The sequence below is a fragment of the Aphis gossypii genome, chromosome 2 (assembly GCF_020184175.1).
Source record: "Aphis gossypii isolate Hap1 chromosome 2, ASM2018417v2, whole genome shotgun sequence".
Taxonomy (NCBI): domain Eukaryota; kingdom Metazoa; phylum Arthropoda; class Insecta; order Hemiptera; family Aphididae; genus Aphis; species Aphis gossypii.
Genome location: NC_065531.1, coordinates 83,697,145 through 83,716,148, shown reverse-complemented (window position 1 = coordinate 83,716,148; position 19,004 = coordinate 83,697,145). Strand labels below are relative to the sequence as shown.

The 19,004-nt window shown below is 26.0% G+C and overlaps 2 protein-coding genes and 1 long non-coding RNA gene across 6 annotated transcripts; 2 read left to right on the top strand and 1 right to left on the bottom strand.

The window, feature by feature from the left end:
* Positions 1 to 1,381: 1,381 nt before the first annotated feature.
* On the top strand, positions 1,382 to 5,972 carry LOC114119800 (coiled-coil domain-containing protein 85C). 2 transcript variants are annotated; one of them, XM_027981500.2, is made up of 8 exons: positions 1,382 to 1,601; positions 1,789 to 2,032; positions 2,109 to 2,250; positions 2,314 to 2,571; positions 2,638 to 2,815; positions 2,939 to 3,102; positions 3,768 to 3,908; positions 3,972 to 5,972. In XM_027981500.2, exons 2-8 carry the CDS (start codon positions 1,872 to 1,874, stop codon positions 3,999 to 4,001), a joined length of 1,074 nt encoding a protein of 357 aa, XP_027837301.1. In that variant the 5' UTR covers positions 1,382 to 1,601; positions 1,789 to 1,871; the 3' UTR covers positions 4,002 to 5,972. The 2 variants fall into 2 exon arrangements, with proteins under 2 accessions (XP_027837301.1, XP_027837300.1); XM_027981499.2 differs by having other exon boundaries at positions 1,384 to 1,601; positions 2,638 to 2,863.
* Positions 5,973 to 7,839: 1,867 nt separating this feature from the next.
* LOC114119806 (uncharacterized) lies at positions 7,840 to 14,262 on the top strand. 3 transcript variants are annotated; one of them, XM_027981508.2, is made up of 10 exons: positions 7,840 to 7,948; positions 8,206 to 8,290; positions 8,415 to 8,497; positions 8,564 to 8,731; positions 10,089 to 10,503; positions 10,621 to 10,880; positions 11,041 to 11,208; positions 12,548 to 12,679; positions 12,752 to 13,136; positions 13,196 to 14,262. In XM_027981508.2, exons 3-10 carry the CDS (start codon positions 8,424 to 8,426, stop codon positions 13,346 to 13,348), a joined length of 1,755 nt encoding a protein of 584 aa, XP_027837309.2. In that variant the 5' UTR covers positions 7,840 to 7,948; positions 8,206 to 8,290; positions 8,415 to 8,423; the 3' UTR covers positions 13,349 to 14,262. The 3 variants fall into 3 exon arrangements, with proteins under 3 accessions (XP_027837309.2, XP_027837311.2, XP_027837310.2); XM_027981509.2 differs by lacking the exon at positions 7,840 to 7,948 and adding an exon at positions 7,955 to 8,106; XM_027981510.2 differs by lacking the exon at positions 11,041 to 11,208.
* On the bottom strand, positions 9,748 to 18,991 carry LOC126549625 (uncharacterized). Its single transcript, XR_007603727.1, has 3 exons — positions 18,877 to 18,991; positions 15,539 to 15,908; positions 9,748 to 9,863 (listed from the first exon to the last, which is right to left on the bottom strand). It is a non-coding gene; the product is annotated as an uncharacterized LOC126549625 (long non-coding RNA).
* Positions 18,992 to 19,004: the final 13 nt, after the last annotated feature.

Here is a 19,004-nt window from a genome sequence, read left to right as displayed (position 1 = left end):
TATCTAACCACATATTATAACACGAAAACATTTCGGGGGGGGGGAGGGGTTGAACCGGTAGTTCCTCTTCAAATTATGGTAATAGAACCCTTTTTTGTCATTTTACGAAAATAAATGATATCTTGATGAGAGAATAATTTAACAAATAAGTAGGTACACGTGGATGCACAATGCAGGTATATTTTTTAAATTAAAATTTGTCAAAAATTATTTAAGAAATATCATAAGTCAAGATAGATATACATCAGAATTAGACTGTTGTTAATGAATGTCAAGAAAGATATTTTAAACAAAAACGGTTCTCAAGAAATAAGAAATATATTAGGAACATACTCATGGGAACATAAGAACTAAAAGTTCGTACAGTTCGTTGTTGGATAAATGTTATAAAATTTAAAAATAATTTAATTATTTTGTAAAATTTGTTATGTACCTAAGGAATTCTTTAGTATTTATACATCTTATTGATCTTGTCGTTGTACACATATTTCACATTTATAGTCAACATTTTTTTTTATATAACGTTTAAGGGCTTGAACTTGACCAATTGTTAGTACGTCCGCGAGATACACATAAAAGTGGGTCATATGCTGCAACTTGATTTCCGAGCATATTAACAGAATAACAGATATTTGTTCTGCATATTTTTAATATGTGGTTAAAATATAATATCACAGAATAAATTTTATTTATTTATTCTATAGAAATTGTACGTTCGTACGTTCAATTCGGGTGTCATTCTGGCATACAACAGTATCTATACCAATTGACGAATTACGATTGTCACCTACGTCTCATAACTCATAAGTAATTGGTATAGATAGATTAGAATTAGGAAAACATAAGCACGTTGATTTTCACTTCTCAATTATCACTCATCGTCTGGAGGTAGTTTTAAATTTTATTTACATTCTAATATTTTGCACTAAAACTTTCAAATTGATTGACAACCGACTTATCTTATACATCATACCAAAAGACTACCTACTTAATGGAAAATTAAAAGTAGGTAATATTACATTTTTAATAAATAATAAATTAATAAATATTTATAGAGGCAAATAATCAATAGAATGAACTATAATTATTAAATTATATAGGGAGAATTGCATAAAGAACAGCCTATAAATTCGTTAAAGGCTCTGTAAGGTTTTAATGATTGTGAATACATAGCTATATAAAATTTACTATTCAGTGATGTCCTGGCGTCCTGATCTTGATTGTCTTATCCAATCCCATACTTAGTAGCGCTTTATCTGCAGCGGTGGCAAATTGTGTACTAAAAAAAAAACCAAAGAAGGGGAACCTATTCGATACCGCCTACCAAACAACAGGTTGTCCCAAGAATTTTTAGTAAACACGAAACAGGTTGCTACCTGCTATCACTTTTTAGTCTTTTCCTTATATTAATAATAATATCGACTATTATCGAGTTTATTACCTACTTATTTTCCATTGTTAAGTGTCGTGTTGGTGTTTTTCTTTTAAATGATAAACTTTCCCTCTTTGCTTATTGGACATTAAACATAATAATATTATACTTCAATTTAAATTTAACAATAAATTATTATTTATGAACGATTGAAACTATTTTACGTAGTGTATGTATCTCATGCTAATATACTATATAGTATATATATTGTATCCAACTATTCACAATACAAAACAAATATGTATACATACCACTTTCTAATGGTTTCTCTTTTCAACTTTAATTAATAACTAAAATATGTAAATTATTTTAAGATCATTGATTATAATTGTTTTTTATTTATTTCTGTGTTTTAGACTTAACTAATGTGGATTGTTTCACATGATCATATTATTATTTATGTAGTCTAATATGTTCATTCGTACATAGATGTTTTATAATGTCTTGTGTTAGTGGACTACCAAAAAATTACAATGGCCAAAACACTGCAATCAGCCAGAAACAAAATGTGGTAATACCACCTAAGTATCAACCACCTCCAAGTCCTAATCGTCAATATAATGTACAACTAAGCAATTATCCGCAAACTAATATTGACAGGTAAATATAAATAGTTAAATTTAAAATTTTATTTATTGTAATAGTTTAAGTTTTAAAATGGATGTTAATATTGCAGGAGGCAACAAGGTGAAAAGTCATATGTTAATACTGCCGAAAATCATAGATATAGAACTTTGCCAGGAGAGCAACCATCGGATATGCTGAAGTTTGTACGAAAAATAGATTCGGACAATTCAAACAAAATATCTCCAGATCAGGTTAGTTTCTACTTTATTTTCAACAAAGTAGATTTTTTTAATTTGTTGACTAAATTGTTTAAGGTGGGACAGTTGATGTCAGAAATCAATAGCTTAAAGGAAGTAAATCAAAGACTGAATGATGAAAATCAAGAATTACGAGATTTATGTTGTTTTTTGGATGATGATAGACAAAAAGGACGAAAACTAGCTAGAGAATGGCAGAGATTTGGAAGATACACGGCTTCTGTTATGAGACAAGAAGTAGCCGCATATCAAGTGAAATTAAGACATCTAGAAGCTAAACAACAGCATCTCATTGAAGACAACATTGAACTTAAGGTTTTTTTTACTGCAAAATCCCTATTTGCTATGTATCATTAATTTATTTAAAATTTTATATATTAGGAATTATGTTTATACTTGGATGAAGAAAGAAGTGGTCCAAACAGGTTGAGGGATAACTCTGTATGTAGAGTTTGTGGAAATTCTACAGGTTCTGGAAATATACCTGAAGAATTACATAGAAGAGATGAAGGTGATGGAAGTAGTTCTTCAACAAATGCTGATGAAAATATGATAAATGGTAATCAGAGTCAAGTTTCATATCCTAGACAGTTACATCAGTCAAATGGTTGGCAGTATAAAAATTATTATATTATAGGTTTATTTATTTAATATAATATTAAATACATATTTATTTTTATAGATCAAAATTTACCACCAGATCAGAGATCATTGAATTATATCAGACAACTTGAAGCCAAAGTTAAAGAATTAGAAGAAGAAAAAACTAAACTATCCAAAAAAATGATCCAAGAAGAAAAAATTGATCAAAAAATTAATAACTGGAATACTGATGGTTCTTTTCCTGTAAGTTATTTTAGGTTTTAAGTGAAGCAAAGAATTTATTATTTTTATAGGATATATGTGTAACATGTGTGTGTTTGTCTATTATAATATTTTGAGCAAATAATTTTCTTTAATCATTAACATTTATTAGAGTTTCTAGTTAAAAAAATTGATTTATATATGATTTAATATTTAAGAAATACTAACAATAGTGAAAAAATGAAAATATTTATATCAGGGTTGTGTTTTATAAGTAAAAATGATTTTCAAAATATTTCGAAACTTATAAATAATAAAATGTTGGATAAATAATAAACACATAGAAATTATATCAATTAAGAAGTTATAAACATTATTAAAAAGAATCTATTTTTAAATTTACGAAAAAAGATTTTCTTAAAATAGATTAATATTTAAGTAACATATATTTATCTAAACATAAATTGATTAATTTATCAGGTCAATATACAATTTTTTTCTTTATAATGAATTTGTTTTTTATAATTTGCTGTTTTGATGTTGCTCCAAATAAAAAAATTCCTACTTATAAAATCTCATGGTCATTTTAATAAATCTAGTAAAATATTACTAAATTTGTTGGACTATTAAAGATATTTTTAGTTTAATTATTTGTTTTTGTGTGCATTTCATAACATGTATGTTGATATTATTTTATTTTACCATAGAAAATGACACATCCTGAATCAGTATTGACTGCACTTCAAGTATTGGAGTTACGCGAACAATTAGAAGGCAAAGGGGATGACAATTGTAGTGGTGTAGACATGGAAGATGAGGAAAAAGCATTACTTAGAGAAATGTGCAATGTAATAAGTGAACTTTATTAATAAATATAATTATCTATCAAAATTTATTTGAAATCTTTATAGGTGGTATGGCGAAAATTGGAAGATGCTTAATAATATGCAAGACATTATGACAGTGGATTAATATTTTGGATTCATAATAAGTTATAACTATGATCAAAAATCATTTAATTGTGATCATGCTTTTATATTTTTTAAAAATGTTTTATATTTAATACATGTACTGTCGAGAATTTAAAAATAGTATTTTGAAAGAAAAAACTTAAATATCAATGCTATCTTATATTTAAATCTTAAAAAAGTAGCTTTTATTATAGAATTTATAACTTATAGTACTTTAATCCACACATTTCACATTATGTACATATTTTAAAGTTAAAACTTAAAATTCATTCTAAATCAAGTGTAAATTAGTGAAATTTAAACTAATATTATTATAATTTTTTTTTTTTTTTAACCAAGCAAAAATGATTTATAATAATAAATTATAAGTAACCATTTAATTTTCTTAAAAAACAAAAAAATCAAATTTAAAAGATAATTTTACAATATCTACTCTTATAATTAATTTTATCATATTTAAAAGCTGAATGGTTGATTGCTAATTGTGATATACACATTCCTTTATTCAAATTACTGACTAATACTTTACAACACTACCAATAATCAGTCATTTTAAAAAAAAGTCTTTAACAAATTATATTGTATTTAGAATAATTAGTTTTTATATAACAGTTTTAATAATTCATCAGTTATTAAATCTAATAAAATGTTGATAAAATTACTTATTTATCGGAGACATTATAAATCTGGTAATTTAAAGTAAATATGACGTATACATTATAAGCAGATAAAAATATATTATAGTATAAGAAAAAAATATATATTATATTCAATTTTGAAAGGTAATATTAATTTATTTTATGTAATTTCAAGCATAGTATCAATTAAATATTTGCAATAATAATAGAACACAATCAACACAATATTAATAGTCCACATTTCATGTTAATCGAATATTTTAAATAAAATTTCAAAAAGTGATTCTTTTTTTGTATTTTCAAAGTAATATTTAAAATATTAAAAATAATCAAAATAATAAGTTAAATTTTAAAAGTACAAATATTAAGTATAAGTTTATATTATATCTACATCTATTGCCATTATTGGATTGAGAAAATAATAGAAAAGATTTTTAACTTTTTAATTGAAAAAATTTATACTTAATTATACATTTTAGCTAAATTTTAAAAATGATTTATGATCCTATTAATTTTACTTGTTTAAATACAATAACTATAAATCTTTTATTTTCAGTTTTTATTATTTTAATTTTTAATACTAGTTAAGATGCTTTGTAAATGTATTGTATTTAAGTTTTTTATTTTTAAATTTCATGTTGTTTATTTTTTAATTTATTTTATATATTTATTATAATTTAATATTTATTAACAAAATATTTTACTATTATGTTGTTTCTTGCCATTTACAGTATTTAAAACGTATATACCTACATAATTTGTTATGATTAATACAAAATATTTAATTTTATGTCAACTAAATTTTAAAAATACACTATGAAAACATATAACCTATAATATTATATGATTTATTTGATAAAATTACATTTGTATTTATAACTATTTTTTAATTTCAGTTTTCTTTTTACCTTTATCATAGGATTGTGTAAGGTGTTTAAGATGCAATTTCCCATTATGAAGTTCCCTTAAGATGATGTGGTCTCTTCAACAAGTCACCCATCATATCCCCCAGTGAATTTTATTTACAATTAAAATAATTGTATTTTAATAATTTGTGGGAAAGTATTATTTTTATGCATTCTAATTCTACTTTAAAAATATTGGTATGTATTTTCTGTTAGTGTCTAAAGAATTTAATTACTAATACAAAATAATATATTCTTGATTAAATTGTACTTGCTAATTTTATTTTATTTTTTTTTTAATGCAATGGTGTTTTAAATTCTTAACATTTGGTTTATATATTTTACAAGTTGAAGAATTGATAATACTTTTTAAATATAAAAATTATTTTTTGGTTGTACACATTAATATTATAATTCATGTAGACCAACGGTCAATAACTGGTTGACTATGATCCAATCCGAACTGTAGAAGGCAGAAAACTGGACTATCAAAATATGTAAAGTAGATTTTATGAAAACCATAGTGCATTACTATTTGTAGTAGATGGACTATCATGAACATTTAGAATCTTAAAGATAGTGCAATGCATTTTTTTAAAACACTAAAATATAAATTAGAATAATAAGTACCCTTTTTAAATTATGTAAGTTTGTAATCAACGTCTTAAAAACAAACTTCTACCCTTAAGTGCCTCCAATGGGCAGCTTCTTATCTCTTGTCCCTCAAACCACGAATCTCCATCACATACGCTTATTGTAAAATAATAATTACAGATTGTGTATAATATAATAAATGTAAAACAAAAAAAAAGTTTATAATTTCAGTTATTACTTGTTTATATTGATATATTATATACATACAATTATAGTGTGTATAATATTGAGATATTTAAATGATTTGTAAAATAAAATATAATTAGTGTGAATATTTTTCAATTTTGATTATTGAAATAGTAAATTAATTAAAATTATATGTTAATAATCAGAAAGGTTAAATTTAATATTAATTATATATTGATATCAATATTGGTGAAATAGGTCAGAAGATTTAATATTTTTAATCACTGTCTTTTAAGTGTCCTTGATGCTTCATAGTTAATAAATTAAAGTATTAATTATTATGTGTGGTTGTTGTACCTATACCTAAATATAGTTATGGAAAAAAGAGCTCAATATCATAGGATATGATATGGAAATTGGAATATAATTGAATGTGTAGAACACTATATTATTGTACTTTATACATAGATGACGTCTACATACCTAGTACCTACCATAATAAAAATATTAATAATAACTAATAAGTACCTATATATCTTCTCATTAATATTATTGTATATAATGGGAAAAGAAAAATATTTAAATATTTAAATTGGATTTTATAATCAAGTACTTAATCAATTATGGTAATAGTTTGTAGTGTTTTTTTTTTTTTTTTTTAGTTATAATATAAGTATAAATTGTAATATATCTCAAGTGACAAGTAGTGTCACTAGGCACCCCCTTTTGGCCCTTCATACATGATTGGACAGTATGTCATCATGACTTATAAATCTCATCAAAATTGTTTTTTGTAAAAAAAATCAATTGGAGATTGCATATTTTATCTATTCTAGTAAATAAAAATTAATCAACAATTATTTGAAGAAAAAATGACAAAAACAGAAGAAAAAAAATTATGTTCAATGCTCAATACCATTTCATTGATATTAATAAGTAACTATTTTACCATGGACTTATAACATTCATAATGTATCATGTGTTTAAAATAATGCATATATTTTCCAAAAAAACGAAAAAAACATGAATATTGAATAATCTACTACGTGTGTTAAAGTCTAAAGAAGTAACCTTTGCGACCGGCGACCGCAGTGCAGCTTGTGCGTCAAATCGTTAAAAATAGTAGAAATAGTTTAATTGAACGACTCATTTCGGGAAATTTTTAGAAGTGGAGTTTAGTTCCGGTATTTGGTCTTCTTATTTCAGTCGGGTGCACATAGATATATATAATGAATAATGATCCAGAAACAAATAATCGACAGAATGTAAGTTGACAGGGTAGTACCTAGTAAGTAGAAAACTCAAATAGTGACTAAGACAAGTGACAACTGACAAATATCAAATACTCTCAAGTCTCAACTCTCTAGTAGTCAATTAGACATTAGTAATATTCTAATATAACATAATTTTCACGGGTAGAGAGCGCAAAGGTAGATTTTGGTAATTGAACGTACGTTCTATTTAATTGTGGTTCTAATGGTTCTATACTTCTATCTTCCATAGTATATTAGTATGGTGTTAAGCTGCAGCCACCAGCTGTTCAGTGTTCCTGATATTGCTACGCGCGTGTCGGCCGTCAGCAGCTGGAGTCAGTGTAAGTATTTAATCGTAATGGTGGATGATACTGTTCTACCAGTTTAGTAATTTACCATTGATTATATTATAACTACTGGTTTGTCACGCAATTTTGCAATTCGCGGTTTTGCATCGAATTGTAATAAATGATAATTTAATATTGATATCAAGCGAGCTGTAAGTTTTGCCAATTAGTATTTTAATTACATTTTTTTTTTTGCAATTTAATAATTATTATTTAAATATTTCGACTCTAAATTATTTCAATTATTCTAGGTTCAGTACTTTCATTTAATTGTTTTGCTCTATCGGTACATTGTTGTTACTATGAATCCATCTGTTTGAAGGACAGTAATTAAATGTAAGTGTAATATTATTATGTATTTCATAATAAATATTCATGATAAACGAAAAATTTTACTAAAAATATGTTGAAAATTTAAATTGTACGCATGTTTTTAAAATATTTATTTTTTTTATTTTAGTTTCTCAAAATGGGAATGAGTAAGAGGACAGCACTGCTTTCAGCAGTCATAGTGACATTTGGTCTTGGTACAATGTATTTGGGGTAAATAAACATAAAATTAATTATAAATATTGTATAGGTATTTGAATTATCTTGTTTATTTTATAGATTAAATATGAAAACTCCACGCCCTTCAAAAGATCCTCATAGTTGGGACATTCTTATATTCACACAAACATGGCCAAACACATTATGTTATTCATGGAAAAGTCAAAATCCTGCACACACATGTAACTTACCATCTGACAAGAGTATTTGGACAGTTCATGGCATTTGGTTTGTGTAGTTTCTATTTTTTATTTCTAGTATTTGAGGAATATATTACTGTTAGGCTGGGAACACATGGGCGTTATTTTACCGCGTGGTAAAGTCATGATGCACACGACTGTTTTTGAAATATCGCGTGATATTTTATGGCACAACACTCATGTGTTGTGCACTTGTGCTCTACTCATTTTAATGTATTTTAACGAAACTCGCCGTAAAATAACAGTACGGTGTAAATGTCACGCGTTAAAATAATGCCCGTGTGTTCCTAACCTTATACTTTTATGATACTAGACAAATAGTTAAGTGGATGGTATAAGTCTACACATAATTTCATTTAAACTTCATAAATAAAATAAATTTATTTAAACAATTTAAACAATTACATTAAATGTAAATCAGATCCAAAAAACCTGTCAGCGACATACATAGAAAAAATGTTGGTTTTGGTAAATCAGTTATTGAAAAGTAGAACTTTTTTTTCAAATTCTTTTGTACCCATCACGTTAATATACATACACTAGATATAATTTTATTTTATTTATAAATCTTGTTTAATTATTTTTATTCAAATTATATTAATTATTTTAATTACATTTTTATTACAAGAACCAAATATTTCAGGGGTGTTTGAACACTCAAAACACCCCCCCCCTCCTTGTATATGTCCCAGCTATTAGTTAATTTCCAAAGAGCAAAATACGTCAAATTTACTTATATTCATAAAAAATTAGTATTTAGATAGAAGTATAATTTGGTCTAATCAAAGACCAAAGATAAAGATAAAACAAATAAGTGTATAATAAGAAGTTTCTTATTTCAAAATTGGCAAGTTATTACGACTAACCATACAATTAATTACTTTCTTGTTTATAGACAATATAAAAAATATTCAGAACAAAACTTAATATTCACCTTGAAGCACGAAACATCAGTAAATACATCTTAAATCAATAAAAATTTGAACAGATTTTCTTTCTTTTCTGTTTTATTAAAACACATTTGGAAAAAAATATATTGAACAAATTTAAAATTTAAATTAAATTACAGTTGGACTTCATTAGACTTACAATTTCAACTATTTGGACCTTGTCTGCATCATTCTTCTTGGCTCAAGAGAATTATTATGTTATGAAAATGACTGAAAGCAATCACAATAATTTAATGTTACATTTAAAAAATATTATCAACAAAGCTTGTATTTTAGTTAGCTGCACATTTCCCTACAGTTATTAGTAGTTTTTCCTAGTATTAAAAATTACACAAAAAAAAAAAAATCTCTTAAAATCAATAAGTGTTGCGCTATAATAAATGTTTAAAATTTGATTATTAAATTATTTTAAAAATGTTCATATTTTTTATTTAGGCCTACAAAATATGGTACAGAAGGTCCGCAATTTTGTAACAAATCTTTGGTGTTTAATCCTGCTGCTATTTATGGTATAAAGGATAAATTAAATCAATATTGGCCTGATATAGAAATTCCACCTAGTAATGCTACGGAAGGAAATTCTTCAAGCATAATGACATCGCATAAAAAACAAAGTATTTGGTTTCATGAATGGGAAAAACATGGTACATGTGCTGTAGTACTGCCAGCCTTGGATTCAGAATTTAAATACTTCTTTCAAGGCATTGAATGGTCTGAAAAGTACAATATGAAGGATGTTTTAGACAAAAGTAATATAAAAATAAATAGTACATTAAATGTAGCTGATTATTGGAAAGCTGTGAAGTCGGTTTTGAAAACAAATGCATGGGTTGAGTGTGTTACTAAACATGTAAGTTTATAGTTAAAATGTATAAAAATAATATTCATAGTAATTTACTAATTTATAATCATCACAAATAATTTTAATAGCAAATTAAAATAATATGAGAATGATTATTTTTTAAAGGATACAAAAGAACAAATGTTGGCTGAAATAAGGATATGTTTTGATAAAAGTTTAAATCAAATTGATTGTGATGGCATTATGAAACCTCGGCGGGGGTCAATAAAGAAGCCTCATATATTAACCAATTGTGATACGAAAAAACCTATATTGTATTTGGACTATGTTCCAGAACAGAATATTTCTACTAATGCTAATACTACAGATTCCAATTCTACTTCTACAGACATTAATCTTACAAACTTAAATTCTACTACTGATGAGTAAATTACAGTTCTATTTATTCACTAATAATTTGCTTATTTTTATTCCATATTTTCTGATTTAGTTAAAATTAACACCATCTTAATATAATATAATGCTACTAATCGCATGGTGATAAAAAATAAAAATAGACAACTTTCCAAAATACTATGTTTTCAGGCATTCAAAGCTGTTGTACAGGTTAAAACGAAAAGTATTTGATCACTCAAATGAGTGGATAACTAAAAGGCCTCGTCACTTTGACAGATCAAAATCACATCAGTCTCGCACAAATACTTCATATAATCATAATCTAAATCGATCAAATTCGTTCCCTTATATACAACGGTACATCATTTTTATTTCTTATTAATTAACAATTAACTCACTAAAAATCACTAACAGTTTTTGAAAACTTGACGTTGTAATCAATATTAAAATTATTTTAGTATTTTCTAATTAGAATATGTGTACTGCGAGAACAATAATAAAGGTAATAATTAAATAAATATTATAAAAACTCAGCTACATTATTAAAAATCAGATATAAATAGTATTTATTTCCAAATTCCAAAAAAGGCCAAATTATTTTCAATAATAAATAAAAAGTTAGGCAGGGTACATAGAGACCACCTGGTGTTGGGCATGCACTATCTTATTATATTTTTAATTAAAATCTTTTTAGAAATTACTATTCTTGCTTTACTTGTTTTGGTATAAGATAGAGTAGTAATATTAATTTGAAAGCAATTATCATTGCTTATATATAATTTTATTAATAGATTTTGAGCTCTAAATTTAAATAAGTCTTCAATATATTTCAATGCCTATCTTTCCTTGTATTTAAGTATACATTATATTATTATAATTTTTATGATTTTTTTTTTTAACGAAATAAAAGATTCTAGTTTAATTTGTCAATTTATCTATCAATTGTATAATACTATTCAACCATGAAAATATAAATATGTATGTTAACTTTAATCCATGACTGATTATTATTAAAATGTAATATATGATTGTAATGTTGTTTATCTATTAATGCAAATGCTCTCAAGGGCTAAAGCACAGAACATAATAATTATTATAATATATAACATAAACACTACATGACAGTAATTAACAATGCATAATTTACAATATTGCATTGAACATTATTCATGAGTTAAGATGAATACTCAGAGACATATATAGGAATTTTGCACCCCAGGTTATCTGAGTGCCATAACTTTTTTTTATCACCCAAATTACCTAGGTACCATATTATATCAAAATACTCTTCAAAATTGACCGCCCCAAAAAATTTATATCTCGGGGCCCAAGCTAGGTTAAGGGAATAGTATCAAAAATGTGAGAAAGTCGATCTAAAGTAGACTTGACGACAAATTCGACAAATTGCTTAAAGTTATAATATTTAAGTTTCAAATGTATTGCGTATTTGTTGAGAAAATCTTATATACTATTATATGAAATAGATCTAAACAAATTTTTCTGTTATTAAATGAATCGCTACAGTTTTAATTTCATTTTTTTTTGTTTTTTTAATGAATGGAATGGTTGGTTTTTTTCTCTTTAATATTCTTACATATTATATTATAATCACGAAGACTAGTCTATTAAAAAAAAAAAAAATTTCATTTATTATAATAATAAATATTTTTATATTATTTTTGTTATGTGAATTTAGCAAAGAATGGGATATATTGGTATTTTCTCAAACATGGCCGTATACTTTTTGTCATACCTGGACTGTTAATTCAGAGACTCATGTATGCAACTTACCAGCCAATCGCAATCAGTGGACAATACATGGAATTTGGTATTTATATGATATACCTGTTTAATTGAAAATACAAGAGGTTTTGTAAACTTTTCTCTTGTTTAATTTTAGGCCATCAAAGATTGGTAGCATTGGTCCAGCTTTTTGTAACAATCAAACAGCGTTTAGTTTAAATTCTTTAGATCCCATTATTCCAGAATTACATAATCGTTGGACAGAAATAAAAGGGTCTAAGACATGGTCAAAGAAACGAGAAGGCGATCTGTGGAAACATGAATGGATAAAACATGGAACTTGTGCTAAATCACTGTCAGCTTTAGATTCAGAATATAAATATTTTAAACAAGGGTTAGATTGGTCCAAGCAATATGTACTAAGCGATATATTGGAACAAGGAGGCATTAAGCCTAATGGCAGTTATCCAGTTAATCAAATTTGGCATACCTTAAGAACTGGATTGGGTAAAAACCCACGTATCGATTGTTTTTATGAAAAAGTATGTTTGATATTTAAAACTTATAGTGAAAAATAATAATTTTAATAATATTTTTTTAGGGTACCAGCACACCTTATATTGATGAAGTGCGTATATGTTTTGACAAAACATTGTCATTGGTTGATTGTGATCCTTTTAGAAGAAACAGCAATAAACCATCTACAAATTGCCCTTATGATAAAAATATACAATACTTAGGAGCTGTATTTTAATCTTTAAATTATCCTATAGTTATATTGTAAAATTATTATTGAGTGTGTGGTATGCTAAGATCAGTAAGATCTAAATAGAAAATATGAATATAGTCTTATCATGTCACTTTTAATTATAATGTTTCAATTAAAATTTCAATTACATTTTTAAATACATACAAAATATTATCAAATAATATATTCTTGAGTAGTTTAAAATTTAAGTAATTAATCATTTAGTAATAGGCAAATTTTAAATCTTTAAAGCATTTGATGAAGTGTTTTATACATTTTAACCTTTAAATTTGTAATTTCTATATATTTGTATATTTTGTATTTTATTTACAACGCTATTTCATATTATTAAAATCTGTATCATTTATACTCTTATTTTTAAATGGTTAAATTGATTTAGTAGGTTTCTTTTTAACTTATAGTCATATATATATATATATACTACTTATTAATGATTATAACAATTAAGTACATATTGTTAAAAAGACATTAAACTAAATAATTTAGTTTTGAAAACAAATACTAAAAAAACATTATGATTTAGATTTATTATAATATGTATATTAGTTAGATTATATATTTTTTTAATCCAATACATTTATTATTATTAAAACATTAGGTTATTATATATTTAATATAATTGTTTTGTTTTTTTTATGATAAAAGAAAGACTTCAACAACTAGATCATTAGCCAACAATAACTTTTATATTAGTATGGTAATACTACTAAATACTAACAAAATTATATTAAAATCATTGATGTTAATTATCTATCATTAAATATTTATATAATCTCAACATTTTATGTACTTATATATTTTTCTACCTGTTGAAGTTTTGTTAAAACAAATTTAGTGTTCCCTAGCTTAGTTAGTTCTGATATAGAAAAAAACTCAAAATAAATGTGTTAGTTTTTCAATATTTTTTAAATTTCTAATATCTATTCTTCATTATATGTATGATCTAAATATTATAAGTATCATTCTAATATCACTGAATGTCTACTAGGTACTACACTAGCAAAAGCATAATATTAAAATAAAATATAATCTAATGATGCTAAAATATAAATAAATGTTAAAGTCATTTGTAATTTTCATCATTCTTGCATAAGGACTCATTAGTTAGCTTGTATGTTTATTACTGGAAGAAACTGGAGAAACTTTGGAATTTATGTTGCCCAAGGGATCTAGAGTGTTTAATTTACTTAAGAGTAATTTACTAAGAAAACCTTATGTTTAGAATTTTGAACTCTTTTATTAATTAACGAGGATAAATGCAAAGAAATATGAGCTGAAGAATAATCATGTGGCTGAAGACCTATTTTTAATAGGTACATAACTACATAAACTATTCAATAAAAAGTAAAATTGTAGGTACCTACTTGTCTTATACTGCAATGTATACGTTCTATGATGTAGTTATGACTAATTTAGAATAGGTACGGATCCCACAATACAAGTCCAACGTAGGTCGTCAGTTACATGTTTTTTTTTTTGGGGGGGGGGGAGATCTCTATGTCTGGACTCTGGATCCTTCGACTTACAGAAATTAGCCTAATATATTAGTATATTTTACTTATGTTTCTAAAAATATTTTTATCTTAACTGAGAAAGTGAAATTAATTTTATTAGATATAATACTTAATGCGTTTCGAGATATATTTTTAATCTAAGTTTACATAGTTTATCTAAAATACCCAAGAATTATTCGAATTTTACCAGGCCATTAAAAAATATTTTGGACACACTTCAAAAAATCACCTAAAATACGCCAAACACGAAGTGAATAAAGCAAAGACGCAGAGTAGGTATAGAGACTTCATTCTTATTAATATTGGTGCAAGTGCGCAACTAATTTATACTGAACACAGTTATATTATGTATTATAGGAGGTGCCTATATACACATGCATCTCATATATTGTAGAGTTGCTCAGTTAAGTTTTAGGTATATTAATGGTAGATACCTATATTAATAATAATAAGATTCAGAAGTTATAGAAAATTTAAAATATTAAGCAAAATATGCATTAGAAAATGTTACCTATACATGCAAAATAACTATTAAAAATGTCGAAAAAAATTATTTAATGTTAATAATATGCAAAAAAAAAACAAATGTAATAATATGGTAAAATATATTTTTTAAATTGTTAAATTTGGTAGAAAACTGGTTGGCATTTTGATTTCTTACCTATTGAAATGAAAGAAATTCTGTTTAATTTATTCTGTAGCCCGTAGCCCGTAAATATAACAATTTGGCGACGAATAAATAATAAACATTAAATAGGTTTACGGTTTACGATAACTTACTTATTGGTTTTAAATAAGAGACAGTATTTTATTTTATAAGCGCGGTGTAGGTAGTCTATCCAGCGAGAGAATACGCCGATTCTACGCATCCTCCTGCACCTTCGTCCTTCCTGCTATCGAAACCAGTTTCCCTATGGCAGCTTGACGTTTGGGGATGCACAGAAAAATCGATTTTGGTCAGTCTGCGGCGCGTTCTCTCGGTGGAGCGAGTATAGATTAAATACACATCGCGTCGCTGTCGACGCAGCGACCTGAAAATTTTCGACGATGACATTAAATACTTGCGTAAAGGTAAAATAACATCAAATTTTATATTCAATATAATTTAAAATACAAAGGTTAAAAAAAAAGAATTTGTTTTTTTAAAAATATTTAACATGCTTATGGTTTAATATGCGTACAATAATCAATAAAATATACCTCTTTTTTCTAAAATTTACGTAATATGCAACAATTACATTTAAAATTTTCTTTTTTTAAGTCACCAACCACCATTATATAGATTCCTATAAATAGCTAGGATTTCTAACTTGATAAGGTTTGTTATAAATCGAGAGCATATAAAACAATACGTAACTCCTTCAACTCTCGAGCCCTATTAATAAAATAATTTAAACAATAGGTAATATATTATTATATATATTCAATATTGTAGCCTGTAGGTACCTATATTGGAATATGAATGCTCAATGCATATATATATATATATAGGTACAGTAAATTACATACTATATACGTACTAATTAGTAATTATTAATAATAAGTTATATGTAAATATGTTGTGTACCTAATGTTATATTTTGTTGTCTATCTAATTTGATTAGAATTGCACTCAATTGCCTGTCCATAACATACGTAGGTATACAGCATAGTTTATTCTGAACATAAAATTTACAATGATATAAATTATAGTGTATTAGTAAGACAGAGACAACACATGAAAGCTACTGCGCAATACATCTTAAATTCTCTTAAAAATTAAAATTATAAAAATAAATATACATTTTAAAATAGCTTCCTACACGCAATTTAATACTATAGTAAGCAAAGATGAATTAAACCTTAAGTGTTCACTCCTGCCCTATACTAATGTCAATTCCAAATAGTTCTGCTTATTTATAAATTAAATCTAAGATATCTATTTTTTTACCTATTCTTTTCCCCCGAATTGACCTCACATCCATATTATTACGAAAAGTGACAATAATATTTAATTACAATCATCAAGTGTGTATTTTAAAATACGAACAAATTGATAATAGTATTATAGGTACCTAATAACTAATAAATAATATTTGATTACCTACTTAAATAATAGGTAACATTCTACAAATGTTCCTGGAAAGTTTGAACAATAATTTATTATTGAATATACTATCTTGACATTTTTTGACATAAGTACATATCGCCATAAGAACAAAAAAAATCAATCAAATTTTAGTAATAGCTGAAATTTTTAAACAGCGAATTTGTCTCACTAAAATACAGAATAAATTTCAAGTAATTATGTCTTATATACAAATAGCTTGATTTCACATCCTAAGGCCTACGGGCTAAGTACAGTTGTCCACCAGTCCACTACGTCAAAACCCACCTAAATTAGGTAAGTACTTATTAGCGTATTGCATTCGCAAAACCTACTTAAACATAATAAAGCGATAGACATTATTGAAGGACTCGCCTGCAGGGTACCTATAAGAACATATCGAACGCCTTATTCTTATTTTAATTTATACTATAATATTATACATATTTAGTGTCCTCTATACATTTTATTACATTTAATAATTTGTCCTTAAGTTTAAAACGTTATTATATTTTAAGTATTCATTAGTTATTTACAATATACCAGTAATCAGTTTAATGTAGGTAGCTGATGCCATTGAATATTGATTATCGACAGTTGTATTATACGTTCTACCGAAAACCGCCTAGTGAGCAATCTATATTATATAGGTATAATAATTAATGCTAATACTGTATAGTAATACCTATTCTCAAATATCGCTTAAGCGTAGTGTGTAGGTAATAATAATTATTAAATTAACAGTTGTTTCACCAATGGCCACTCGTATATACCTAGGTATCGGAATATATTTCACGGTCCAAATATTAATAACAATAATTAATGTAGATATAGTAGTATGAGTTACCTATATCTACAATTTATACCAACCGTTCTATTAAACATGTTGTTGTATACCTTTTAATAATGAAAGAAGTAGTTTAAGTTCCAGGTACTGAAAAATCCTTATAATTTTGAATACTTAGTCAGTAACTACCTAAATATAGATAAATACCGATTTCGGTAACAACTATTTCTAAGCTTGCCTTTCACTGAAATAAAACAAACTTCTATAAACTATTTATTTGCGGACACGATCGTGATGGTTTTAAATATGGTTGAGAGAATTACATTCGATAGTACATTTATAAGGTATAACGTAAATTTAGGAAAAAATGACAGAATGTATTTTAACTTTAATTTTTTAAAGTAAATTAAAATGAATAAAAATTACATACCTAAGACCTACCTACCTATACCTTTTTAAGTTGATTACAGTTTTGAAAAATCACAAATATAATACAAACCACAAACTAATAGATTTTGAGAAAATGTTTGTAATTTTTAAATATTTTAATTGATTTAATAAGATTTGTCATATTTGTTTATAGGTATTAGGTACATTTTAATTGATTTAAAAATGATCTGTGGTTTAAAAAAATAATACGAGTAAAAACATATTTTTTTTTTACTGTAGTTACCGAGCTGTATAGGAATCGCATTACGAACGGCTAACAGAGATATTAACATCTAAAAAAAAAAAAATAGTAAATCTTAGGAAAATGACGCACTATGTGTTTTTTCAATATTTATTAACTAATAACCGTCTTTAACAGATAAACACGTTAACTATTTTAAGTACCTAATTTAGATAGTCTCCCCTAAGTGTACTTAGTACAAAAAATGACGGATTATAAGCATTGGATATTTCTTCTTCGTGGCAGTATCTAAATAATTTTCGTTGTGGTTCGATGGCTTTCAGTCGAATAGTCGAATACCTAATACCTATACACACAATACACACACACTCACACACACACACACACACACACACACACATTATATCGTTAAAATGGCGCGCGACCACAGCGATGGAGAATTATTTATCGCGGTATAGCTGGTACATAGTGTACAATATATGTATAAATGTATACCTATGTTTACGCACGTATCCTGCTCGACTTCACCGCGCGATCAGCTGCTGCTTAGACGACCGGTGCGCGGTGGCGAGGCCCTCGGTATGTAGATATTGCAATAGTACTATAGCAGTCAGTCGGCATTC

What these genes read in the sequence shown, in the direction of transcription:
- LOC114119800 (XM_027981499.2), top strand. Translation starts at nt 1,872, where the DNA reads ATGTCTTGTGTTAGTGGACTACCAAAAAATTACAATGGCCAAAACACT. An exon ending in AAGACAACATTGAACTTAAG is followed by an intron (nt 2,572 to 2,637) that starts GTTTTTTTTACT and finishes TTTATATATTAG; the next exon opens with GAATTATGTTTATACTTGGA. An exon ending in ATACTGATGGTTCTTTTCCT is followed by an intron (nt 3,103 to 3,767) that starts GTAAGTTATTTT and finishes ATTTTACCATAG; the next exon opens with AAAATGACACATCCTGAATC.
- LOC114119806 (XM_027981508.2), top strand. Translation starts at nt 8,424, where the DNA reads ATGGGAATGAGTAAGAGGACAGCACTGCTTTCAGCAGTCATAGTGACA. An exon ending in TTAAATTCTACTACTGATGA is followed by an intron (nt 10,881 to 11,040) that starts GTAAATTACAGT and finishes CTATGTTTTCAG; the next exon opens with GCATTCAAAGCTGTTGTACA. An exon ending in TGGACAATACATGGAATTTG is followed by an intron (nt 12,680 to 12,751) that starts GTATTTATATGA and finishes GTTTAATTTTAG; the next exon opens with GCCATCAAAGATTGGTAGCA.